Source organism: Artibeus jamaicensis, unplaced genomic scaffold, assembly GCF_021234435.1.
Source record: "Artibeus jamaicensis isolate MK-2021 breed Jamaican fruit bat unplaced genomic scaffold, CSHL_Jam_final contig_3152, whole genome shotgun sequence".
In the NCBI taxonomy this organism is placed as follows: Eukaryota; Metazoa; Chordata; class Mammalia; order Chiroptera; family Phyllostomidae; genus Artibeus; species Artibeus jamaicensis.
Window position 1 is genome coordinate 6298422 of NW_026521729.1, and position 26348 is coordinate 6324769.

At 59.0% G+C, this 26348-nt stretch overlaps 1 protein-coding gene across 2 annotated transcripts in view; it reads left to right on the forward strand.

Annotated features, from left to right (window-relative positions):
- Positions 1-314: 314 nt before the first annotated feature.
- ZNF423 (zinc finger protein 423) overlaps positions 315-26348 on the forward strand; it is a 254468-nt gene continuing 228434 nt past the window's right edge. For both annotated transcript variants that reach the window (XM_037141593.2, XM_037141595.2), the window contains exon 1: positions 315-662. In XM_037141593.2, the coding sequence (XP_036997488.2) occupies positions 623-662 (40 nt within the window). In that variant the 5' untranslated portion in view covers positions 315-622. The remainder of the gene's footprint in view (positions 663-26348) is intronic.

A 26348-nucleotide genomic window follows, 5' to 3' on the forward strand; every position in this document is an offset into this window, starting at 1 on the left:
AGCTTCCGTGCTCCGGACCGCCTCCCGGTCTCCTCCCCCCCTGAGACCCCCTCGGCTCCAGCCCCGTCCCCCCTCCTCAGATGGGTTCATTGTGAGCTCCGCACCGGGCTGCGTGGCCGGACGCCTGCAAACTTTGCACAAAAATCCGGCAAGGGGCGGAGGAGAAGGAGGAGGAGGGTGCGGGTGGCGGCGGGGTGGGGGAGGGAGGGAGGGGGCCGCAGGGGCCGGGGGCCGGCGGGGGGTGGGGAGGGGGAGGGGGGCCGCTTTTTTTTTTTTTTTTTTTGCATAACTCGGCTCGGCCGAGTGGCCTCCGGACTCCCCGCGCCGCTGGGACCGTCGCTGGGACCGCCAGCCCCCGGCTGCCGCATTGCAACAGGCAGGGCCCCGGCGCGCCCCCCGGGCCTCCCCCCACCCCCGAGCGACCTCGGCCAGCCCGGGCCGCCCCCCCAGGGGAGGCCGCCCCGGACCTACGATCCGCTCCCCGCAGCCGCCGACCCGGCTGCAAAAAAAAAAGTTTCCGAGAGGCAGGCGGAGGAGAAGGGGGAGCAGGGCGGCCCGGAGCGGCTGGGGGCGGCGGGGGGAGCCGGCCGCGCAGGGCGGCGGAGCGCCGGGAGCCCCGGACATGTCCAGGCGGAAGCAGGCGAAGCCGCGCTCCGTGAAAGGTGAGCGGGCGAGGCCCGGCGGCGGGCGGGCGCGGAGGGAGGGAGCGAGCGGGGAGGAGGGACCGGCGAGCGGGCGGGCGGGCGGCTGGGGACCCGCGCGAGCGAGCGAGCGAGCAGGGAGGCGGAGGAGGCGGCGGCGGAGGCGGAGGCGGAGGCGGAGGGGGAGGCGGAGGCCGAGAGCGGGAGGCGGAGGCTGCGGCGGCGGAGGGGGCCAGCCGCGGACACCCTCCCCGCGCCGACCCTCCCCGGCCCGGCGCCGCCGCCCGCCGGGGACCCGGGCCTGGGGGCGCCGCGGAGGGGCCTCGCTGCTTCCTGCGCGCCGGCCCCGGGCCCGCGTGGCCAATCAAGGGGTGCGGGCCCGACTTGGCGGGGATTGCGAATCTCGGCGGCTGCGGGCGGGCGGAGGAAGGAAGAGGCGGTGAGGCCAGACGCCGGAGAGGCCGGCAGCTCCGAGGCCGCTCTTGCTGGGCCACGGACCTCGCCGCCTTTCCTCGGCCCCCACCTTGTCGCTCCGGGACGCCGGGGGCGGCGGGCGTTGCTTGCAAGCGGCCCGGCCGCCGGGTGCCCCCTGGCCGTGCCGCACACCCGGCTCGGGGCCCCCACACTTCCTGCCTCTTCCACCGCGGCCAACCTGGCCCGAAGCCTCCGCCAGGAGTTCATTGTCTGCGCTGAGCTGGCGGGACGCGAGCCCCCAGAGGAGCGCAGCGACCGCCGTGTGCGGCCCTCAGTGGAGGGCGCCTGGGACCTGTCCCCGCGGCATCCGTACTGCACCCTGGACACTCAGGCCAGCCTACAGTGTGGGTCCCTGGAGTTCGTGCGTTTGTGGGCACACACGCACACACATACACACCCTTAATCTCCTTGCTTGGCTTTCTATTTACACCGAGGGCCCCCAGCTGGAGGGGTCCCTGGAGAGCCGAGGCCCCAACGAGAGGCCATGGTCGACCGAGCCCCTCTGCTGCCCTTCTTTCCCCGCGGGCTGGCCTCACCAGGCCTGGCCTGCTGCTTTGTCCCCATTCTAGCCTCTCTGGTGGGTGCCCAGCGGCCCTGGGAGGTGATAGAGAACGGAGAGGGTGACAGCAGCCGAGTCTCTGGAGCCAAAAGTCCTGAGGCCCTTGTCTTCTCTCAACTCCCCTGATGACCTCTGGCCCGAGCCCCAGGTCTGCTCTGAAAAGTTCATTTCCTGGAGGCCGGAGAGCCCGCCCTGGGGCCCCGCTCCCTTCCTGCCAGCCTGGCTCCGGGCGGGAATGGCCGGGACTGGATTAGGCAGCTGTGTTTTGGGGACACCCAGCTTTGCTCTCCCAAAGTCCCAGGGGCAGAGCCCCTCGTTGTCATCTTAGAAGCACACGAACTCAGTCCAAACTCTCCGCCTGCTGCCTTTGCCCTGTTTTCTTGAGAGAAGTCACTTTCTGTCCCCTCTCTCTGGCAGGCCAGTCTGGGACAGCCTGTCCTGATGCACAGAACTGGGGGTCCAGAGGGTGCTCTGATGCAGGACAAGAAAGCCCAAAGAGAGGGACCCTAAGAAGGGGACAGGAAGACGGCAGACATTTGTCCTTTGGCTGCGTAGGAGGGCTGTGCGGTCTGCAACTGTATTTGACTTCTTGCCTCTTTCCCTGGCTCACTGCTTTTAGAGCGGCTAAAGGGGGCCCCCCAAGAAAATGCAGGACCAGAGTCTCTGATTGGGAGACCAGTTTTATTTAACTCAGGCTGTTTTTTGAGTTCGATCTGTGTTTAGGCACAGGTTTTTCATAAAGGAAGAGGCAGAGCTTACCTGGCTCTAACATCCATCCGGTCCTCCCAACCTCTTTATTTTAGAAGGTGAGACGCAGGGAGCAAAGGTAGAGCTATTTGCAGTGAACAGATGGGTGGGTGGTCCTCAGCTGCCGGGGCCTGATTCTGAAACTACTTTGTGTATCTGCGAGAGAGACGCAAGAATTGGTCTTCAGCCTTTCGTGAAAGGAACCTTGCCGTGACTTTAAATGAGTGACTCTAAATGTGCCCGTGTGGATGGGTAGCAGACAATTCAATCTAAGTGATGGGGGGGGGCGGGGCGTGAGGGGCAAGGGAAGACAGCAAAGCGGAAGCAAGACGGGTGTAGGCATTTTTGAGAAGTGTTGTGTAAATACCAACCACACAGCACCCTTGTGCCCTCAGAGTCCAACCTCCTCTCTTTCTCCCTGTGGTTCTTTGCATTTTCCCCAAGCACATACAACTCTCGACTCTCACCGTTTTGCTTTTTGTTCAGTTTACTGGGGTGAATAGGGTAGAGATGTGGCCACTTATCAAGGGAAGAATTAAGAGAGAAGATAATTTGAATAGATAAGAGTTGCAGCAGGTGATGGATTTATTGCTTTTTAAGAACTGCGCCCCTACCCCCTTCTCAAGCGGTTTTCAAAAGTGTGTGCTTGAGTGTGGACAGCCACCTACCAAGCATTTAAAACGACAGGTCTTCACCTTTAAAGATGCTTGAAGATGCTTCTTAAGGAACAGGGGTGCCTTTTAAATTTGGTTTTATTGTATGTTGCCTCCTTGGCTGTGTGTCGCCGCTAAGGCAGAGACATTGTGGATGTCCCCAGCCCTCACACGTTCTGCGGTGGTGAAAGTCACTCGACTCATTTGTAATTGATCTCGGAAACGCGCAAGCCCATAGCAGAGAGGAAAGACAGAAATGTAACGGTTTGGAATGGATGCTCAGAAAGTGTGGTTGGGAAGTGTAGGCACTGCCGCTTTGAAAGTGAAACAGGCCTCCACGGGGCCGGCTGGGTTCACTTCCCAGTCATGGGCACCACCTCCCTTCTGGAGTGGGGTCACCTGTCCCTGGGGGTGTTTGTCCTTTTTGGGAAAACCCAGCTCCCCGGGAGGACGCCCAGCGAATAGGGAAGAGAGCCCAGGCAGTAGGGTAGAGGGCAGAATAGCCTTATTGGTTTTCAGACCCTTGTGATTAAAAACAAACCAACCAACCAATCCCCTCAACCTTGCATGTTACAAAAGTCACATTTTCTGACCGATTTCCCCTCCCTGCACCGTCCTGGTTTCCAGGTGGTGTGGTGTGGCACGCGGCGACTTGTTCCCTTTGGTAGTTGCGGCCTCGTTCTGGGGGCTGTTCTGGGGCCGCCTCACTGATGTTATTTCGGCAGAGAGTAAACGTTGGAGGTCGGCTCACCTGTCCCCCTTCACCCACACGGCCGCCTCTTCATTCACACAGAAAATTAATACATCTTTTCCCAGCCTCAGCTTCAAACTTTGGAATAATTGGTAATACTGTCAATTTTCTCCATCAAGCAACAGCCTGTTAATTACAGTTCTTAATATTAATTAGCAGTGAGGCTGTGTCCACCCCCCCCCAGCCCCAACATCCAAAACTACCCCCGGTGCCTTCTCTGGGCTCCCCTCCCCCTCCCAGTCCCCTCCCCTGCCGGCCAGCAGCCCCTTAAAAGTCTGTCTTACAAATTTGGTGGTCTAGGGACTTGGGAACCGTGTAGCTTGCCGCTGCTCGTGTTTCCATGGAAATAATTGAGATGTAATAAATAGAGGCGTTCTGAGGTTACAGGTTTCTTGATTCAGCTGAGACCACATACAAGTGTAAATTGTCCAGATTTGTTTGGCTAAATGTACGTGATCTTGTAGGAAGGGCAAAACAAATCCTTTCCAGGTTCTCCAGCTTGGCCTGTGGTTAGTGGCGCCTGGCACCGTCTCCTCCTATGTGACCCCCCCCCCCCCCATGAAGTCCCCCTTCCGAGCTTTGGAGGAGCCTGTCTCTCCCTCCAGAACATCCTTTATGCCTGTGGAGACTCTTACACCTGTTTGCTTGCACAAACTTAGCAGTCGAACCAAGACGACCCTGCTAAACGGTGAACCGTGAGGTGCCTGGGCTGCAATAATAAGGAAAGGGGCAGAATGCCGGTGACTTTGCAGTCGGCAAGTCATTCGGCAGAGCCCGGGAGCCCTGGCAGGGCTGCGGCGCGCCACAGCGCGTTAGCGGAGGAGGAGGGAAGCCGGAGTACGGCATCTCTGAGCACCGCGCTCTGGCTGGGGATGAAAGGCTGGGGATCCGGTTCAGCCTAAATGAAAGTTGCAATAATTGCTGTATCGGTAGCCAACTCTTAAGCTGGTGGCTGTGGAATTCTTCCCCTGATGTAGGATTTAATAGTCTGGCAATTAGATGCATTGATTTCTCTTAACTGTTCATTTGGATGTGTAAACGCAAGAAGCCAGCCACTGATGTCGGCTGTGCACATGGGCTGCCTGGCGCTCGGAAAAAGGCTGCCGGAGGTGGTTGGTGGGGGGGCAGAGAACAGGCTGCCTCCAGGCGGTGTTAGGGCCAGTTCCCTCTGCATGTACCATTTCTGCCCGTTTAGTAGTGAAATGAACAGCACCTCTTGTGCGGATACTGTTTAAAAATAAACGACCGTGTCCAGGGATGTCCGAAAAGTGAAAACATCCTTTTCTGCTGCAGGTGCATGGAGAATGACATCTCTGTTTGAGTGACTGGACTCCCTGCGTGCATTTGGCAGATGGCCTGTTAGGGACGAGAGGGAAAAGTCACAAAACACCCCGGCTTTCAGTTCCAGAGGGACCTCCCAGCTGGGGAGTTCTCTCCCCTCCTGCTCAGCAATAGTCTTTGACTTGGGGCCACCTGGACCGGTCCAGCCCTGAAGACAGGTGGGGTGTGGCATGCTGGACCCCCCCCCCCCGCCCCCACCAGACTGTGATATCAGTGGCTTGCACAATGTGTAGGGAATGAGCTCTTGAAGATATTAGCATCTCTGAGGTCTTTGGTCCTGGGCCTGTGAAAGGCACCAACTTCTTACACTCAGGCAGCTGCCACCGTCCAGGGAGGAGGGCCAGCTGATTTTTATCTGTTTTTGTTTTCATTCTCACCTGAGGATGTGTTTTTTAAAAAAAAATCAATTTTGAGAGAGAGAGCGCAAGCGAGAGAAACAAGGCTGGGGGCTGGGGGCCGGGAGCCGAGGATCGAGCCTGCAATCTGAGTACACGCCCTGACCTGGGATCCTTTAGGTGGATGGGAAGGTGCTCCAACCAGTGGGGCCACCCAAGCAGGGCCCCATCTTTTTTATACCAAGATGGATGAGTGTGTTTAGTTCATTCTTGGTTTGGCCGAGGTTAGGGTACAGTCACCCTCCTCCGGTGATACACTGTGTCCATGGTACACAAGTGTTTTTAAAGAATATTATCTTCTTGTCTTGAAAGCATTTGCATTGATATTGGGGTGCCTTCCTTCCCTGCAGGGCTCTGGTAATTACAATAGGTGGCTACCTGGGACACTTGGTAGGCTCTGTTAAGGTGAAACCCTCGCAACGCCTCGGTTGGTGAATTCGACAGTTTCTGCACATTCCTCTCAGCGTGCAAGGGTGTCCTGTGCACACACACGTTAGTGGGTAACCAGAGTAGTGCGCATCCCAAATGGGCTAAGGAGGCCCGGGTTGGTGATGTCCCAGCCGAAGTTTTTGCCACCGGCCGGTCCGCTCCCTTGGCGGAGCGGAGTGGGGGGAATCGCTGATGGAAACTTCGGATTCCCAGCCTACCTGCAGGGATCGGTGGCAGTCCACGACCCGGGGATGTACACTCAGTAAATAAAAATACTTTACCTCTTTCACGGAGCGCCAATTAGCTGATTGCTCGGTGCGGCTGCCTCAAGGAGAGTGCTGTTTTACCTATCTCCTGGTCCAAAGGTTTGATTTTTAATGTCTCTCGGAGAGGATTCTCTTTGTCTTGATTGATGTCAGGAATAAAAGCATGATGGTAATATCCCTTTGAAAGCTATTGTACCGTCAGCCCGGGCTGACAGCGGAGGGCCCCCCAGCGTTATAGATTAGCACTGTGAAAACACGCAGCTTCTCTTTGTTACGTGGCCGCTGTTCTACGGCGGAGTCAATTACGCCGTGTGAGCTCAGTTACCCAGTTGACTTCGGAAGTAGCGATGCCGATCGTTCTCTCCTTTAAAGATATAATTTTTCTTTGTTGTTGTTGTTGTTTTCTCTCTTTGTTTTCTCTCGCCTTCCTCTCTCTGGTGTCCTCCAACCCCCACCCTCTGGTTAGCTAGGCAAACACGCTCTGGTGTCCGTTGTGACAAGTCACGTCCCGAGGTCACCCCGTCACTGTCTCGGGAGTAGTCCTCTGTTCATTCCCATGTCTGGGGCCTCGTACAGACCCAGTGACTGCGGCAGCCAGGGTACGTGAAGGACCCGTCCAGGGGGGTGGCAGAGCTGATGACCTCTCACCCAGTGCGTGGTTCCCCAGGTTTGGGGGCCTTGGGGTCGGCAGATTCAGGGTTTTTAAAAATTTCCTGTAGACTCTGACCCAAGGGCTGAACCAGGTTCAGGGTGGGCAGGACCGAAGCAAGCAGCTTTGTGCTATAGGGGGTTTATAAGCACTCCAGTTTCAGAGGCCGGGGCTGCTGAGTTTAGGACTTAAGAGTCCTGGATGGCATTTTATATGTATATTTAGTCCTCACCCGAGGGTGTGTGTATTGATGTGTGTGTGAAAGAGAGAGAAACACCCATCAGTCCCTTCCCATACATGCCCTGACCAGGGATATGGAATCTGAAACCTAGGTATGTGCCCTGACCGGGGATTGAACCCACAACCTTTTGGTATGTGGGGATGCTGCCCCAACCCACTGAGTCACCTGGCCTGGGCAGACCCCAGATGGCATTATGCAGGTGGGCAGGGGTCTCCTAAGGGAGCTCTGGAGCCCACCTCCCTTGGCAGGTGGCAAACTCAAATAATAAGGCACTTGAGGTGTGCCTGGACGGGGCGCCCTTGGATCCGTATGCTGTCTAAGTGCATGACACCTTGTTCCTGAAAGAGGTGGGAGACTGGAAAGGTCGGAAGCTGGAAATGGTCGGGGTGGATATTGCAGATTTCCCGCCTTCCATCCCTGCCTTCTCCAGAAAGACGAAAGCCTAAATTCCTCAAGTTCTCTGAACCCGGCTGCCAATGAGCCATTCCTGGAGTGTGGACAGAGTCCGGGCCCGGAGGCTGCCGCCCCTGACTCCAGGGGACGGGGCCCCATCAGGAGACTGCGTTGGAGGACACTAACTGTGGGCCCCCGGAGTTGTTACTGCGAACCACCAGACAAGAGCCTGTGTTCAGCAATCTGTCAGGGCTAATTCTGTTTTTCTCCAATAATTGAAAATTAATGTCTTGAAGTGAAAGCAGATGTTCGTGTCATCTTCTGAATTGGGATATAAAATGGGGCTGTGTAGATGGGCTCGCTCATTTAATAGCAGTTTCCCTCTCGCAGCTAATGGGGTGATGGTGCTGACGTCAGCGAAGGCCCCGGGCTTTGGGGACAAGAGAGGAGTGGAAGCCGGTGGCCTGTCTGGGGGATGCACTGGGCCCTGGGCAGGAAGCCCCGGGGGGAGCTTACCTTTCAGAGGGAGAGTGTGTAAATCCACACACTTCCTCGGGCGTGAAACTTAGTGGGTTGTTGGGAACCCTCATTCTTCCAAGACGTGTTTATGGAGCTAGGTCGAGGCATCATTGAGTGGGAAAAGGTGTGTGAGCCTTGACTGGGGGAAGAGTGTGGATTCGTGCAGAGCGCAGGGCGGGGGGGGGGCTCCACTGGGTGTTCCTCCCCTGCACCCGGGGTAGAGCTGGTTGCAGTTGCGGATTCCGGAGCCCAGGGCCCACACACTCGCCCAGCTGTCTGGTGGGGGTCACGGGGGCAGAGCTCTACATATCTTTCCCTTTGTAAAAATTGGGACATAGGCGACATTGGTGCCATCTTGGCCATTTCGAAAAGTGCAGTTCAGTGGCCCTAAGTACATTCGAATCGTGGTGCGGCCATTGCCACTGGGAGCTAACGGTCTAGTCGGTGCCCAGCTGGTGGTGGGCGGGCGGGGGTCTCAGCCCACCCCACTCCCGGAAGGCCGTGCAACTCAAGGCCTCTGTCCTTCTGGGGGGGGCTGAGAAACCGGCCCAGGAGCCGAGGGGGCCCTCCGGAGAGCTGGGGCTGCCTCTCCTGGCTGTGGGGCAGAGGTGAGACCTGTATGCCTGAAGCCAGGGCAGAGATGCGTCCCCGCCAGGCCTGGTGGGCTGGGTTGGGGGGGTGGCGCCGGGCAGGCCGGGTGCTCAGAAGCTGTTGAGTGATCAGGTGACCGTTCTCAAGACGAGCAAGGTCCTCCTCTCGAATGTACTCCGGGACACAGTCCTGTGGAGACAGACCTGTGGGACACGAGCTTGCCCAGTGGCCCTGATGGGGGAGGAGGTCCCCTGGGGGGACCCAGGTGGCCTCGGACTCTCCCACTCCCCCCAGACACACTGCAGGTGGGCCTGTCTGTCTGTGGGGAAGAAAGGTGAGGGGCAGCTTTTCCGCATGGCCCCCGGGTTGCCTTGACCTGCGGCCCACCTCTGGGCGTGCAGACTCCTGTACGGACCCCCTTGGAGCGGCCAGGCCCCCCTTTCCTTGTCATTGAAATTTGCCCTTTTGTTACCCAGGTCCGAATTCTTCTTTGCAATGTTGTCGTCATTTCCCATCCTGCTGTGGGGTTTATCTCTTCTGTTGATCCTAATTGAATAAAACTCACTGTTCACCTAACTCCTGTTGCACTGAATTTTACCTGCCCAAAGGCAGGGGCCGTCATCTGGCCTTGGGTAGAGAGCAGGGCGTGGCAGGCTAGGGGGGCTGGGGGGTGGCAGTGGCTGCCACATCCAGGCTGGGGGTACCCCCTTGGTCTGGGGGCCGCAGGACCTTGTAGCCAAGCAACGTAGCCAAGCTCATTCTGGTTTCTGAAGCAGAATATGTCCCTAGCCCCCTGGGGCTGCAGGGGGAGAGACAGTCAGCAGCTCCAGAAAGTCCCCAGGGCGAGGGTGGGGGAGGAGGGGAAGAGGGGCAGGTCCCTGGCCCCGCAGGGTGGAGGCTGGAGCTTGCTGGGGTCCTTGGGGACCAGGGACACACCTGCCCCAGGGCCCGGACAGCATCTGCGGAGGCCCTGTGGCTTTGGAGGGGAGCCTGGCCAGCCAGGGGCCTGGCACCCATGATGGGAAGATTCAGACCTTTGCTTTTCGCTCTTGAACTTCTTAAAAACCTGAAAATCCTGGGTTAGGAAGGGAGCTCGGAGGCCAGCTTGCTCGCACTCTGCCTGTGTCTGTACATCCTCGGTCACCTCCGGCTGGCCAGCCCGCGTCCACGCCCGGAATGTGAGAGCACCTGACGGGGCTCCCCCTCCCAGGGGACCGCAGCCTGCCTCCTCTCACTTAGGGGTGCAGGTTCTGGTTCTGCGTCCTGGGGCCGCAGGGAGCGGCTCCAATCCTCCGTCCCCAGAGCAGCCCTGTGGCAGACTTTGCTCTGGGGGAAGGATTTCTCTGTAGGGGATGCAGCCTGCTTGGTGGGCTTCTGGGGACCCCGGGCTCACTCGTCCATGGCCTCCACCTGCGCTCCTGGGTCCCTGTGTTTCAAAAGGGTTTTTTTTTTTATGAAGTAAATGAGTGACTGTAAACTGGAGGGGATACGTGAATGGACCAGTGAAGGAAGGAGTGAACGGTGAACAAACGGCTCAGTGAGGAAACGAATTCCTGAATGGAGGAGCGAGCGTGAGAACGATCGGGTGGGTGGGCTAATGGGGGTGGGGGGCACAGGCCACTTTTAAGGCCTGGGCAGAACTTGGGCTCACCGCTGGTACCTGTGAGGGTCCCTCCTCACCTTCTCCACCTCCCTTCAGGTGTTCAGGAGGTGAAAGCGGCCTCACCTGGTGCCTGGAGCCCTTCTGTCCTTCTGGGTGGCGGTGGGGTTGGGTTGGGTGGGGTGGGATAGGGTGGGGTTGGGTGGGGTGGGGGGCGTGGCTAGAGCCGGCCTCACCCTCTGCTGGGAGTGTAGCTACCGTTCACTGACGGCTTTGTGCCAAGCAAGCACTGTGCTAGATGGTAAAACACTGTCTTTAAATGATACAAGCAATATGAGATTTTTGTACCAATTTGAAATAAAACAGAACTTTTAACTGAATGTACACAACCCCCTCCCCCCAGCCACTTCACCATCCTGCCTCATTGCCAATGGGGCTTCAGACAGGACAGAGCTGACCCTCTTGGGGCTGGAGCGGGCTCTGCAGCCCAGCCCAGTAGTCTTCCGGACGTCCTCATTTTTGGGGGACAGTGGGCCCCCCGAGGAGCAGTGGGAGTTGGGGAAGGGCAGGTGAGGTTTGCAGGAAGGAGGATACATGAGGTGTGTGCAGCGGCCCCTGCTCATGACAGAAAACGCAGCATGGAAGAGAAAGCCCCCTCCGAGCTGATTTCTCTAGGATTGGGGGGCGTTGCAGGTTGGAGGAAACATGCTGTGTGGTCTCCGGCAAGGCAGCTCCCTCCGTGGGCCTCAGTTTCCCTGTCTGTGAAGTGGGTTGGAACTGGCTGGAGTAGCTACTTGTCTTAGGCAGTTCAGGGTTTTAGTTCCTGGCACGTAAGAAGGGGGAAACATGAAAAGCTTCGGCTTTCAAATATTACAGGTGGGAACGATGTTGTTAGGTCTTTTCAAGTTGCTTGTTGCAGGGACCAGTTCGCAGAGCGAGAAGCCTGCGGAGGTGGCTCCGGGGAACCCGGGGAGAGCAGGGCAGGTTTGCTCCGCTGGCCCTGGGTGACCAGGTCCCATGTGTGCCCATCCACAGCCCCCAGCATGGCCAGCCCTGGTCCCCAGGGAGGACACTCAGAGGGACAGTCACGACCAGGCTCTCTTGGTGCCAGGCCCTGTCTCCTGCGCTTCCCACGGGCTCTCCGCCCTGGCTCTCTGGTGATCTCAGTCTCCCAGGCACACAGACCGAGGCTCCCGAGTACCTGGCCCAGAGTCACATGGCTGGAGGTCGCAGAGCCGGGGTTAGCCCAGGCCTCGTCAGCTCCAGAGCCCAAGTCAACAACCGTGACCTTTATTTATACCTGCCTAAGCGGCCAGAAAGGACAACAAAGAGGCCCGTGATTCCTGCAGGGGCTGGAGAAGTCCCGAGACTCCAGGCTAGGTCAGGGGGCCCTGGGCACAGGCGCGGCACATCACTCCGTGTATGCAGTCTGCCTTTGGGACCGTTCCTGTTCACAGATTTTAAAAAGTGATTTACACATCCAGCAAAGTGGTGCCGCCCCTGCCAGAGATAAGCAGTGTTCTTAGTCATCCTGCCTTCCGGACCCCGTCTGTGGTGCGCGTGCACAGAAACGTGTCTATTTACCCTCACGGACAGCGTCTGAAACCGAGGCAGTGTCAGAGACTGCCGGACGACCCCGCCGTCCCCTGGTCTCGTCACGCAGCGGTGAGTCCCCGGTCCTGGCTGCCTGTCACTGTCATCGTAGGCACCTAAGGAAATAGCAATACCTGGGCCCTACCACAGACCCAACAGTCCAGAATCTTCGAGGGTGAGGCCCCAGCCTAGGCGTTTTTTAAAGCTTTTTGATTCTTTTTTAAAAAGATTTTATTTATTTATCTGTAGAGGGGAAAGGAAAGAGAGAGGAACAGAAATTCAATGTATGGTTGCCTCTCGTGCATCCCCTGCTGGGAACTGGCCTGCAACCCAAGCATGTGCCCTGACTGGGAATCGAACTGCGATCCTTTGGTTCGAAGGCCTGTGCTCAATCCACTGAACGACACCAGCCGGGGCCGCTTTTGGATTCTTCAAGGGCACGGCCGGGGCCAAGGGCCCCAGTCTGGGAGCTCCCAGAGTGTTGCTGGTGGAGACCTGTTTCGTAGCCAGGCTGCTCCAGAGCAGACCGACCAGAGTGGATTCATAGCCCTCTGCTGATGGACATGTCGTTGCTTCCAGGTTTTGCTGTTATAAACAGTGATGCAGTGAGAATCCTTATTTATACATTGTTGTCTTTTTTTAAAAAATATTTTATTTATTTTTAGCGAGAGGGAAGGGAGGGAGACAGAGAGGGAGAGAAACATCGATGTGAGAGAGGAACAGTGATTGGCTGCCTCTCACGTGCCCCTACCCAGGGACCGGGCCCATAACCCAGGCATGTGCCCTGACTGGGAATCTAACCTCTCAGTTTGCGGGAGGGTGCCCAAGCCACTGAGCCCCCCCCCAGTTGGGGCAGTCACTGTGTGTCTTAGGCTAGACTCCTAGGAGTGGAATCCTTAGGTCGAAGGGTAGTCCCGTGAAAAGCTGGACAGATGTTTTCGCATTGCCCTCCACGAAGGGTGTGCCGAGCGCCCTTCAGTAACCGTGGGTGAGGGCGGGTTTCTCCGAACCCTGCCCACACAGGAGGTATTCTTTTCCCTTTCTTCCTCCTCCTCTTCCTCATCTTCTTTCTCTCAATGTCTCCCCCTATTCCTTTTTGTCAATCGGGCAGGTGAGAAATAGCTTATGGCTTTAGTTTGTGCTCTCCTGGTTACCAGTGGAGTTGCCAGTTTTCTTATGTTTGTAGACCGTTTTCATTTCTTCTTCAGAAAGGGGCACTGCACTGAATGTGGAGTGTGGGCGCGTGGGCACTTCTTTCCCTCAGCTGGTTATTTAGTCGTGTCTCTTTTTCCATCCATCCATCCATCATCCATCTATTATCCATCCATTATCTATCCATCCACCCATCCATCCATCAACCTGTCCATCATCCATCCATCCACCCATCCATCATCCATCCATCCATCATCCATCATCCATCCATCATCCATCCATGCTCCATCCATCTGTCCATTCATCTATCATCCATCCACCCATCCATCATCCATCCATTATCTATCCATCCACCCATCCATCCATCAACCTGTCCATCATCCACCATCATCCATCCATCCACCCACCCACCCATCCATCCATCAACCTGTCCATCATCCGTCCATCCACCCATCCATCATCCATCCATCCATCATCCATCCATCATCCATCATCCATCCATCGTCCACCCATGCTCCATCCATCTGTCCATTCATCTATCATCCATCCACCCATCCATCATCCATCCAGCTAACATTCATGAACACCTCTTTTTATTTATCCTCACCTGAGGACATGTTTATCGATTTTAGAGAGAGGGGAAGGGGGAAGAGAGGGAGAAAAAAATTGATGTGGGAGAGAAACATGATCAGTTGCCTCTCATATGTGCCTGGATGGCTGTGAGATGCAACCCAGGCATGTGCGCTGACTGGGAATTGAACCCACGACCTTACAGTTTACAGGATGATGGTCCAGCATCCCAGCCACAGCGGCCAGGGCTATTAAATACAGTAGCTCATTTAACCTTGCCACCTGCCACCTCCTGACCGTGCATTGGGGGCCTCAGGACTTCTCCCAGAGAATCTTCAGCTGAACTCCTTCCTGCGTGAAGGAGTGCTCGGACTTTCGCAGGGAGGGACATTCAGATGTTCAAGGTCAGACAGTGACCTTGTGTCAGAACTGTGCCTGAGGACAGGGCAAGGATTGGAGCTGGGGGTCCTGCCGCTGCCACTGACCCAGGGCAGGGTGTGTCTTGGGAACACTCTGGAACCCAGAAGCTTCTGGCGTGTGGGGGGCTCTGAGCCGGCAGACCTGGGCTCCCACCCCTTATCCCACCATGTCCTTCTCCTCCTTTTCTGTGACATGGGGGCTCTGCCCCCAAGAGAGGTGTGAGGGCAGAATCTCAGGCGGCAAGACAGTGCTTTGTGAGGCCGAAATGCCCACGGGGGTTGGGTTGGAGTCACGCTCCACAGCAGCCTAGCTTCGCCCCTCCCCCTCCCTCCCACACATGAGTGAGGGCCGGCAGAAGTGGGTGGGGAAAAACTTAGCTTTCACCTTGTCACTCACTGGGCCACCCTACCCTCTTGGAGGTGCCAGCTTGTGGATGAGGCTTCAGCTTCCTCCATGGCCATTGTCCTCCCTCCCCAAGGACAGCTGCCCTGTTTAAAGGGCACGGGAAGGGGGCTTGTGGGAGGGCGAGTGCCCCCGAATGAGGGGTGCATAGTGTGTGCCTGCCTGTGCCTGTTGCGGGTACATGGGTGTGCGTGTGTCTGTGCAACTGTGGCTGACATGTGAGTCTGTATGTGTGCCTGCGGTGTGTGTGTACATCTGTGCCGTGTGTGATTGGTGTGTGTACAAACACCGGTGCTCACATGGTCCAACCCATCCGCGCAGGGGCAGAGGAAAGGCTCGTGGGCGGGGGGTGCTTTGCTCATGTGTTTCCTTCATCCCCGTTCATTTGGATGCTTTTGTAGCATCTACCATGGGCCAAGCACGGTGCTGTGCCCGGCCCCGCAGAAAGACAGAAGCGAGGCCGCTCTCCATTCTCAGGTTGTTGGCTGCCTGTCCAGCCACAGTTTCCCAAACCGTATTCCAGGATTTAGTTGCTGTCCCACCAAAAGGACACAAAAATGCTTCCTGGGGCCAAGCACGTTTGGCAGACACTGCCTGATGCAGAGTCAAAAGTTTGTGAAGCTCTCCGGGCTTCTCAGCCTCTTGGGTGCGGACATGGGCCTGTCTTGGAGATGGTCCTCCCGGTTCCCCGTTAGTCCGGGGTCCCCGACAGCCCAGCACCCCACCATCCCACCATCCCACCACCGCAGGGTAGAGCCTTCCTGTGAAACTCTCCTAAGCTGAGATGGCAGGAAGCGAGGGAGCAGTTCCCATGAGTGTACGTGAAAGCAACAGAGAACGTTCCCAGGACCCAGACAAAACCCACTGAATCCCACCAAACACACTCAGTGTGACCACGTCCAGTTCTACACTAACACTGGTGCAGGTTCTCACAGGCTTTCCTGGCCCCTTAGGACGCTCTCGCTCACCGAGGCACAGAATGGGTCGCAGTACGGCCCAGATGCTCACGGACAAGTTCAAAGCTACGGGCTCGATGCAGAGATGCTGAGCATGGCCCCCTGGAAGGAGCTTGGTGGCTGCTCTCGCAGCTGGGGTGCCGCTGCCTCTGTGAAGCATTGGATGCTGTTTTCACTTTCCTTTTTAAAACAGCAAAAACCCTCTTCAGATTTCTTTCAGTTTTTGAAAGCAGGCCCTTGTCTTAAAAAGCGGGTGCTAATTTCGTAACAGCCCAGTGGCGTCGTGCAAACTTTCAGAAAAGCGGGGAGTCTTCTTGTCTGCGTTTGGTTTTGGGTTCCAGTGTGGACGGTTTGCCACGGTTACCCATCAGTTCATTCATTCCTTTGTTCTGCCCCTGCACGTTTGCTGAGCACCTACTTTGTGCCGGGCACTGTTCGTGGTGCTGAACAGGCAGGTGATTCCGGAGGGAGCCGGGGGCCTCTGTAAGGACCTGAGTCAGTGACACAATCCCTGGGGAATTGCCCCAGGGGAGGCCGGAAGTGGTGGCAGGGAACTCTCCAGTCAGGGCCACTGGGAGGGGACACTTGAGTCCAGACTGATGGGGGGGCTGTGAGAGGAGCTGGAAGCTGGAAGCCTTTGTGATTGGTGCTTTGAAGGGGCTGAGGGATGCAGGGGGAGTCCTTCTGGGGGGGCCTTCTTGCCGAGCTGGGAGGACCCCGGACTGGTCCAGCCACTTGGTTTCTGTGACAGAGCCTGGGCCTCATGGTGAGTCTTCTCCGGGCCCTGAATCAGCTCGGTGGGGCTGGTTCTGGGAAAGGGGGGCCGCTGGTTCCCAGTCCTGTCCCAGGGGCCCCAGTGACACTCCTCCCTCCCCAAACCACTCTGCCTGTCTCAGCACAGCCCCGTGAAGGTCACCACGGAGGGCTCAGGGGATGGCCCCTCCTGGGCTGGCGGCTGTGAGCAGAGCCCCTGCCAGTCTCGGTCACTGCTGTGTCCCCAGTGCCTGGCACCGGACCTGTGTCCCCACCCCCATGTGACAGATGGCTAAAGGAGGCCAGGAGGCTCCCACAGCCCATCAGAGGCCCAGCCCAGAAAGCAGCCCTTGTCCAGCCAGGGCTGGGTCCAGGGCTGGTGGGGTGGGGAGGGGCAGGGATTTCCAGGAGGGGCGGTGGGGGCTGGAGGCCTCTGGGTCCCTCCTGGGGTCTGCCCGTGGAGTTGCTGGTTTGGTGTAGGTCCTGGGAGAGGAGCCGAGGAGGGCGGGGTGGCAGGAGGTGGAGGAGCAGTGGTGGGGGGAGGGGTCTCTGGTTTAGGGGCCAGGCAGCCCGGCGCTTGGGAACTCGGCCCCTCCCGGGCCCTAGTCTGCTCGGACAGCAGGCAGCCCCGGGACCCCTTTGCGGCTGCTGTCCTGGGAACGCATCGGGTGCCCCCCGCCCCCGCCCGGGAGGGCTCCATGGCTGAGCTGCAATAACTCAGGCCGGGTTTGGGCACAAAGCAGCCTCGGCAGGACGCCGGCTGGGAAGGCGCGGGCTGTGGCTCTCGCTTGTGCGTCCTGATGGGGCCTGGGCTTGTTCTGCACCGCGGGGCCCCGCCCCTCCTTCTCTGGGGCTGGCAGGCGCAGCGGGTGCCCCCCAGAACGCCGCAGTCCCAGCCCTGAGCTGGGGGCGGGGCCGAGAAAGGCAGTGCCTGCGTCTAGCCCACAGCTGGGGGCTGCCCGTGGGTGGGCTGTGGTCCTAGGGGCTGATATGCGTGAGTGAGGGAGCCCTCCACTCCGGGGCAGGGCTGGGGGCAGGGCACTTGGCAGCGGCAGGGGCCATCCTCGGGTGTATCACAGAACAAACGCCATGGACTGTTCTGAGTGCTTCTTACTCATTCATTCCTTCAAGCTCCATAGCAACCCTGTGAGGTCCATGATCCCCCGGGTTTACAGAAGGGGAAACCGAGGCATGGGCTGGCAAATCAAATGGCCCAGCGTCCCACAGCTAGGACTGGACGGGACGTGAAGGCAGGCTCTCTGGCCTCGGAGCCGCGAGTGGCCGTTGGCGTGGCGGCCAGGCGTGCATGGGTGGCGTGTTCCGGGCGTGGGGCTGGTTTTGACTGCATTTGTAGATGTTGAAGAAACTGCGGACGCACGGAACATTTGCAGACAGATCTGAGCCACGATTTTGGGTTTGCCACTGAAAAGTCAGTCACTCATCCATTCCCGGGGGGGCGTCCTTCCTGCCTTCACTCATTCCCTGGAGGCGGGTCTCCGACCCTTCCCTAGGTGTGGGCTGTTGCTGTTGATGAGTGAGGAGGGCTGGCCCGTCCCCAGAGAGTTTCCTTCCCCTTGAGTCAGGGGCCGGGCAGTGAGGCCGGCAATAGGTAAATTCACACAGTTCCACCAACACGTTTCTCCTGAACAGCCTGTCCTGCTTCTCAGCCTTGGATGGCGCTGTTCTGGGAGGCCAGTCGGCTGGGGCCGATGGGGAGGAGTCGCAGAGGGAGGCCCTGAGCTCACTCCCGGGCCGCCTCCCCTGCTTTGGGCCCAGCCCTGCCGGGGAGGAGGGGAAGGCCGAGGTCCCTCCCCAGGATCACCCGATGGGATGAAACCTCGAGGGATTTTGGGAGTGTGTGTCTGGAGGGGCAGGGACAGGGCTGTCCTGGAAGGAGGGGGTGACGAGAGAGGCAGGAGAGGATGGTGGAATAGATTGTTCGGCATAGGGGTGACTTGTTGGTCCTTTCTGGGGAGTCCCCAGGGCAGTCCCCTGGGCCTTGAGCTTGACCGACCCTGGAGGTCTGCATAACCTCTGAGCACAGCAGCTTGGTCCCGGATTTCTCAGGGCCCCTCCGAGTGTCCGGAGAGTAGGGCGCAGGGGGCTCCTCCCCTTTTGCCAGGTGAGAAAGGGGAGGTCCGGAGAAGCCCACCTCCTTGCCCCAGTTTGCACAGCATGTGTGCATGCAGCAGGGGCAGGACCTTGGCGATGCCAAGGTCCCCATGTCCCATGGACGGGCGTCCTGCACTCCAGGCCCGCCTGCACGCCAGCAGGATTGCGGGTGGAGGGGAGATTCTGGCACTCCGTCATTGCTGCCCCCATCCCTCCAGCCAGGCCAGTGAGGAAACAGCTGCACCCCTGCCCCTGCCTGCTGCATCCACAGAACGGAATGAATTGGGTAGCTGAATGGGCTTTATTCCGAATTTCCTGTCCCCCATTGCCTCAAGGTACCACCCCAGTGTGTTCGAGGCTGAGATGAAGCGTGCAGTTCCCTCCCTGGACATTTGGGGTGAGCTCGGGCCTGTCTACAGACCTCTGGGCATCGGTCCTGTCGCACTTTTCGTTAGGAGAGTTCCAGGTCCGCTCCTCTCTGTGACAGGGGTTTGGCCCGGGCGGCGGGGATGGCAGGAAGGGGGAATGCCCATCATCGGAGGTCTTTATTGAGGCTGACCGTGGACCCGGTGCGTGTGAGTACTTTCTGCACGTTTTCTTGGGACTCCGGTCAACAGGCCTGTGAGGTGGAGGCGTTAGGTTTGCTGTCCTGCTGCAGGTGAGTGTCAGCCTGAGGTCCAAGGTCACTTGTCATAGCCAGGCAGCCTGCCACCCTGGGGCTGCCATGAGTCACTCCCATAGCCACCTTCTACCGGCCTGATGAGAGGGCTGCCGCCCTCCCCCAGGAGCACGGGCTGGGCTGGGAGACAGACCCATAAACAGTCATGAACTCTGAGGCTGGTAACATCCTGTTCCCCCAAAGGACCCAGCTGGTGGCCAAGGGCACACCCCACCCTCCTCCCCCTCCTGCCTGCCTGGGCCTGCTCCTGAACTTCACTGCGGGGAGAAGGGGAGCAGCGATGTGGACAGGCTGGGGGTGGGTGGGAGGACCAGACCAGGTCCTCGGGACATTCGGGGTGGGTGGTGGACAGGACTGTCCTTGCCTCCTGGTTTCTTGGGACCCGCACACCCGGCTGCCAGCACCTCTGTTCTGCTGGGTGGGTGGGAGGCGGGAGGTGTTGCTTGCACAAGGGTCCTCCCTTCCCCTGTGCCCCACCCCACCCCCAAACCCCAAGAGTCCAGCTGGCTCAGCCCAGGAATCTTGGATGTTGTGGCTGGGGGTGGGTGGCCTAGCTGAGGGACTTGAAGATTTAAAGGGCCCTGTCTCGGGGCCTCTCTCTATCTCCATGCATGCCGCCCCTTGGGCCTAAGCCCGGGCTTGTGAGCCGGCGTCTTTCCCCCGAACATTTCCCCTGGAGCCTGAGTGGGAACCGTGGGGTGTGTGGCCCTCCCGGGCAGCGTTTCCAGCTGCCCTTCAGTGCGCCGTCCTGGCGGAGAGCCCTGGGAGCAGCAGTGCCTCCTCCCCACCCCCACAGTCCCTCTGCCTGGGCACCGACCCCCTGCTCTCCCTGCCCTCCACCCCCTCCTGAGCGGCTTCCTGGAACCCAGGGACCCTGGAGGTTTCTGGACCAGATCGAGTTGCCTGGGTGGTTCTTTCCGTTTTGGTGTGTGTGTGTTTTTTTGGGCTGTGCAGGGTGGGGGAGCTGGGAGAGGAGCCGATAACGGGGCCGGGGCCAGCCAGGGGTGGAGGCCACTGCCAGTCCCCGGCTCCCTGGGTGGAAGGGGGACCCCGAGCCTCTGTCCCTGAGTGGCCAGGGGCCTGGTTTCCTCTCCTGGCGAGGATCAGCCCTGTTTGGCATTTCCTGCCTCTCTCCCTTTCGTTCTGCACTGGGACGCCCCTGGGGGTGGCTTGGGGCCCACTCTAACCGTCCCCCTGGTGACTGGGGCCTGGCGTGGCCTGGCACCCCGCCCCGTGTCATGCTGGGCCCTGGCCTAGGATGGGGTCAGCTACGCTGCTTCCCCCACCCTCAGACCACAGCTCCTTGCTGGACAACTGGGCCAAGCCAGGCCCACCTCCAGCCTAGGTCCGTGCCAGAGGGTGAAACTCTGAGCCGGCTCCTCACAGACCCCTTGGCTGGCGGCTGGTGGGGGGTGGGGCTCTGGAAGAGGCTGAGGTCTTGGGGGAAACCAGCTCCAAGGCCAGGGGGTGGGAGAAAGGGCAGGACCAGCACCCTGGGGACAGGAGCCAGGCCTGAGGACCCCCTGGTGTGGATTCTGTGGTGACTTTGAGAACCTCCAAGTCTCCCGCAGCCCGTGTACTGCCCGGCCCTGGCGCACCCCCCCTCCCTCCCTTAGGCACACACATGGTTTTGCTTTTCCAGGCATCCGCCCCTGGTCCCCTCCCTCTGGGTGCCTTCTGAGCTCCTCGGGCCCCTCCCCCAGCCCTCCTGGGCCCCCTCCTTCCTCCTTGACCCACTTTAGTCCCCTGTTGCTGGGGGAGGGGTGCGCACAGCCGGCGGCTCTGATCCTGGCTGCCTCCCCCAGCATCCCTTGGGGCTGGCTCTGGATGGAGCCAGCAGGCTGAGCGGCCGGGCCCCTGGGACTGGCACACGGCGAGCTCCGAGTGGCGGCCTCCCTGCCCCCTCCATGGACAGACAGTTCTGGACAGCTGCCCCTGCCCGGGCCCCTGGGAGGCCCTGCCAGGGCCGGGCTCCGGTTTCCCCCAGCCCCTGGGAGCTGCGGCTCCAGAGGTCCCTCCTTCCATCACCTTCTGGGCGACTGTGTGCACTTCCCAGATGAGCCCTGGGCAGGGCCAGGCCATTCTTCCCCTGAATCTCTGCGGGAGGGAGACATTGGAGCTGGGGGTCAGGTTCTGTGCCTGCAGTTAACCTGTGCAACTCGGCAAAACTCACCAACCCTCTCTGGGCCGGAGGGAGTCAGACCGGAGAACTAGCCTTTATTGAGCATTTACTAAGTCCCGGGGACTCAGCCACGCAGGTTACATCTGTGATCTCATTGTATTGTCACAGTAGCGTCGTGAGGCAAGCTTTCCTGATGCCTGTGTTAAAGATGAGGCAAGCGGGGCTCAGAAAGGGACAGCAACTTGCTTGGGGTCACACAGGCTGTACCTGCCGGAACCACACACAGGGGTCTGACTCAGGACAGCGGATGGGACATTTTCTTTCCTGTCACCTCCCAAGTCTGTCCCGATGCCAGGCTGTGAGCACCTCTGGGCTCCTGCGTCTTCTGCTGAGGATTTGAGATCCTGCTCCAGGGTCCTGCGTTGGTCTCCATCACTGTGCTCCTCGGGTGTTTCAGAGGTCGACTGGGTCCCCAAGCTTGCGACCCCCCCCCCCCCCCCCCGCCTGCTGGGCTCTACGACAGGCTGTGGGAAGCCACGGCCCTGGGCTGCCCCCAGCTGGGAACTTGCCCCATGCTGAGCCCTAGTCCTGTGGTTCAGGGGCCGGTCCCAGCACAGGGTAGCGCTGCCCACTGCAGGAGCCCTGAGCCGGCAGGCGTGTGCTCGCCCCTCCCTGCCCGCCCACCGCCCAGCTCTGCCGAGCCCCTGCGCATTCTCCCCCTCCTCCCTTGCCACAATCCCCCCTCCCGAAAAGACAAACGTGAAGAATGGGGCGGGGGGACCCTGAGAGGGCCGTTCAAATTCGGGGACCCGTGCTTCCCAAATCTCGGAGTTTTCTGTCTTTTCCTCCTTGCATGTTGACATCTGTCGGTCCTCTGGGAACCTCTTCGTGCCACTGCCATTGTTTTCCTGGATAAAGGAAGGGGCAGGACGTGGGGGGTGCTTTGGGAGCGAAGTCCGGGCATCTTTTCTTACTTGGCTAATTTCCTCTCTCAAATGTATCTTGTGATTAAACATTTTCTTAGCGCTTGGTCAGGGCCAGGCCGAGGTTCTTTTCATAAACATTGGCAAGTGAATTTAACAGCCCTGCCTTGTACCAGCGGGAGGCCTCATTTGCATAGTGATTGTTCTCGTGAAACGAAATAATCGCTCGCACTTTATGGAACGATCAATACCGGAGGGCTGGAGCCTGGCGCATGCGCAGACCCCTCCTCCCGCGCGGGAATCCGGAGGAAAAACTCAGTCTCGGGGAAGAGCCCGGGGCAGGAGGCTTCGGCCCTGGGTCGCCGGGATTGCGGGATGGGTGGGGCTTGTGAAGGCGGATAAAGGCGCCTACGCACGTGAGCCCCAATCCAATCAGGGGCTTGCAAGGGGGTCGCGTGCAAGGGGGTCGGGTCCCCGCGAGGTGAGCCCCTACTCCTTTATGTCTTCCAGCCTTTTCCATTACGGTCTGAAACTGGTGACCTTAGGCCCAGGGTTGCCCACTGATAGGTTTTGATTGGGTTGTGCTGGGTTTAAAAGAAATAAACTCTCATTTAAAGATCTGGAGATTTCCCAGAAAAATTCATTCAGAGTTCTTCCTTCTCTCTCCCAACACGTGGGCAGAGTTGGGACTGCAGCTGGAGATCCTGCCCGGCAACTGCCCTGGCAGTGGGGGGTGTATGGGGGGGCACGCTGCTCCTGCAGCAGGTCTGGGGGGACCTGGGGTCCTGACCACCCTGTCTGTTTGCTCAGGGTCCTGCAGGTGTGAGGCCCCCAGGTGCCCTGCACAGAGCCGTAGTCAGAAGTCAGCTCAGGCCCTTCCTGTCCTCAGACCTACCCCCGGGCCCCTCACTCCACCCGCAGGGCTGTGGTTTCCAGGGCTCCCGATGTCCATTTTGGTGGGTGGAGGCGGGTGCGGGGCAGAGAGGTGGTAAAGGAGGCCCTTTGGGATGCACATCTCTCTCCCCAGGAGCTTCCTTTCGCTCCGAAGATTCCCCGCCTCCTCAGCCCCGGCCGCCTCCTCAGCGGCTCCCTCTAGAGCCTGCTGCCCCCAGAAGACAGGCACTCGGTGATCTAGTGGCATCGCCCAGTTTCGCTGGGATGACATTTTAGCTGATTGTGACACATTTCGAACCCACTTGCATAGGGTGGGCCCTGAAGGGTAACCTGTCCAGTGGCGGGGAGGTTGGAGCAAGAATCTGGCTGGAGCTGGGTTTGAAGCTAAGGAAGGGGTGCCTGCCCCACACCCCTGGATGGTCTGGCCTCAGCAGCCAGTGCCCTTGGGTGATACTTGGTTTCGTCTTTGGAGCCTCCTCTTTGCAGGCGGAAGAGTCAGAAATGACAGGGTGACTGGGGGAATCGTGGGTTCGGGCAGCGGCTTCCTGCCACAGAGCAGGGCCTGGGCCGGAGCCTCCCTCAGGGAAGCAGGGCCTTCGCCGTGGACGGCCCCGGGTGGACACCGCACGCCGGGTCCCACCTGACCCTCCCAGCATCTCTGAGTGGAAGTCACCTTCTATAGATTAGGAGGTGGGGGCTTGAGGCTCATGGTCCCAGGGCTGGTGGAAGAGCCCGGGTGTGAGCCCAGGCCTCCTGGCTCTGGGGTCTGCCCTCCTCCCTGTGACTTCATTTGCGTTCAGCTTCTCCAGCTGTAACTGTCTCCGGGGAACTGTCCCCACCTCTTAGAGGAAAAAGATGAGATAAAAATGAGCAAAGAAATATTTCCTTGTGACCTCCGACCTTTACTGAGTAGAGCCGGAACCTGGGGCTCAGGCACTTCGTAGTTTCTGGAAGTTTTTTACTGCTTGATGGTGTCAAAAGCAAGACTCTCTCTCCCCCTCTCCCCCTGCCCTCGTCTTTAGGGTTGGTATCATGACCCTTGCACTGCGCAGACAGGGTTCTCTTGGCCTCCTCCCCAACTGGGATCCTGCGGCTGTGAAACCCCCTGGGGGGAGGACCCCATCTCTGACCACTGTGAGCCCCTCTAGTCAGGGACTGGTACGGAGGGGCCTGATGCCCTTTTGGATGTAGGATGAGCAGGCAGATGGGCTGCATATTCAGTTTTCACGGCTCTGGCTGGCTGACTGACAAGGGATCGGACCGTATCAGTTGGGATGCTTTGGGCTGCCAGACTCGTAATCCAAGTCCAAAGCCTCGTGAGCCTAAGGGGATGTAGTCACTCCTAGGACGCAAAGCCTGCAGGGAGCGTGGCGACAGTGTTCCTAGTGGAGCCGTCCGCACTGTCGGCGGGGACCCAGGTATCTCCTGTCTTTGGGCCGTGTTTTACTCAATACATTGCCGCTTGTGCGCAGACGTATCTCCTCATGGTGGAAAAATGGCTGTTGTGATACCAGACATCACAGCCCAACACATCCGTATTGAAGGGCCGGCAGCGAGAAGCTTGCTCACAGAGGACTGCGTTTATGGGGAGCACCCTTCCCTCAATGGCCCTGTGGTGCCTCCCTTGTGTCTCGTTGATGAGAATGGTACCCTCTGCACAATCGCTTTCCTTGGAATTAGTGGCTTTGGGAGATTATCTGGAAAAAAAGTTCTTTGGTTCAGCAAGAAGGAAATGGGTGGATAGGCCAGCTGCAGGGGAGGCACTCAGTGCTCTTTGACGACAGTCGGGCCTTAGGAGCCCCTGGCCAGCGTCTGTGTCTCTTTCAATGCAAGGTCCTGGAACGGCCTCCTTTTCGAACCCCCTGTTCCAGGACGACGCCGTTCCTTTGCACCCCTTCCCCTGTCCTGCCTGGCTGCCTCTTCCTCATCTTTCTGGACGCAGGTTCAATGCCCCCTTTCCTACCACCTTTCCCCTTAGGCGGCCCCCCACGGTTAGCCTCCCTCTCTCACTAGTTATTCTCAGTAGTGGTTGGTTTATGTGTTTCCTAGTGTGCGGTCTTCCTCTGCACCACGCGCTCAGCTCTGCCCGGATGGGTTTAGCTCAGCCATGCCTGGGTCCTGGGTTTCAGGAGAGAGGCAAGAGGAGGCATCCAGGGGGCCTGTGACATTTAGTAAGTGCATGTCACATGAAGGACCCACTGCCCACCGGGCCCTCCTGAGCTCCGTGTCTCCTTCCTCAGCTTCTGTCCCCCCTCCCCGGTCCTCTGGAGCCCCGGTTCCCTTCTGTGCCCTGTGCTCTTTGAGAAAGAGGAGAGACAAAAGGAGGGGGGACTTCCCCAGGAGTCTGGGACTTGTTTTCTTGTTATAGAGACCAGATGGCTGGCAGTGGCTGCTGCAAAGACTAGTTCTGCAGAAGCCCCCGCATCTGGAGGTCGGGCCCACAGTGGGGAGCTGGTGGGGTCGGCTGAGGGTAGGAGCAGGGTCAGCCTGGCTGTCTGGTGGGCCCCGGGGCTCAGGCCGGTGGGCAGAATGGATGCCTGTCTGGGTGTCTGGACGTCGGGACCTAGCCTTTGCCTACACAGGTCATGTCCCTTCGCCCCGAGGACAGTTTGTTTCCGCTGCTGAGACCTCTGTCTGCCCATCTCAGGGGTGTCAGTCCACAGGCTCCTGGGAAATCAGCTCTGTTCTGATTCTTGTTCCTATTGGAGTATATGGCCAACACGGGAGCCAGCGGGTCACCCACCGACAGCACCAAGGCGGAGAGGCTTGGCTATGGTTCTTCTGAGTCTAAAGATAAAGAATCTGAATAATTTTGAGGAATTCCTTGACTGGGATAGTCAGCTGGACTGTTGACAGGGGTCTGGTGGAGTGGACCTTGGGACACACCCACATAACGTGGATACTGTGGTCTCGTCACTGTGGGACTGGAGAGGGGGACAGGAAAGGGGGAGCCCAAGGCCAGATGGGGCATCACTGAGGGGGAGTGGGGTCACATAGGGAGTGGGGGCTCGGCCAGAAGGTGGGTGGAACTGAATTAGGCGAGCCTGCCTGAAGCTGTCCCTAGTTTAAGTCCTCAGGTGGCCTTTAGGTTGCTCTGCAGGTGTCAGGGTAGAGAAAGGATGTCCCCCAGTCTGCAGACCTCTTCTCTGTAGCTGGTTGCATGACAAATTAAGGCCTTGCCTTGTGCACACAGTAGGACCGCGGCATGTGTCCCCTGCGCGTCCACGGCTCCTCGGGTCCCACGGGCCCCGCCCACTACCTGGCGCCCACCCTTGGGGCCCTTGGGGAAGGCGCAGGTGGCCATATGAGCCCTATTAGCAAAGTGTCAGGTTGGGGGGCTGTGGGCACCCCAGCAGGCCTCAGTCTCCCTCCCAGCCCCCCCCACGGGCCCCGGTGAAGCTGGTGAAGGCGCTGCCCCCGTGCCTGCCAGCTCTGCCTGGGCCCTGGCTCACAGTGCCTTTTCTCTTCCAGTGGGGAAGTGTCGGTGTGAATAATTATATATATTTTCACAAACTCGAACTCT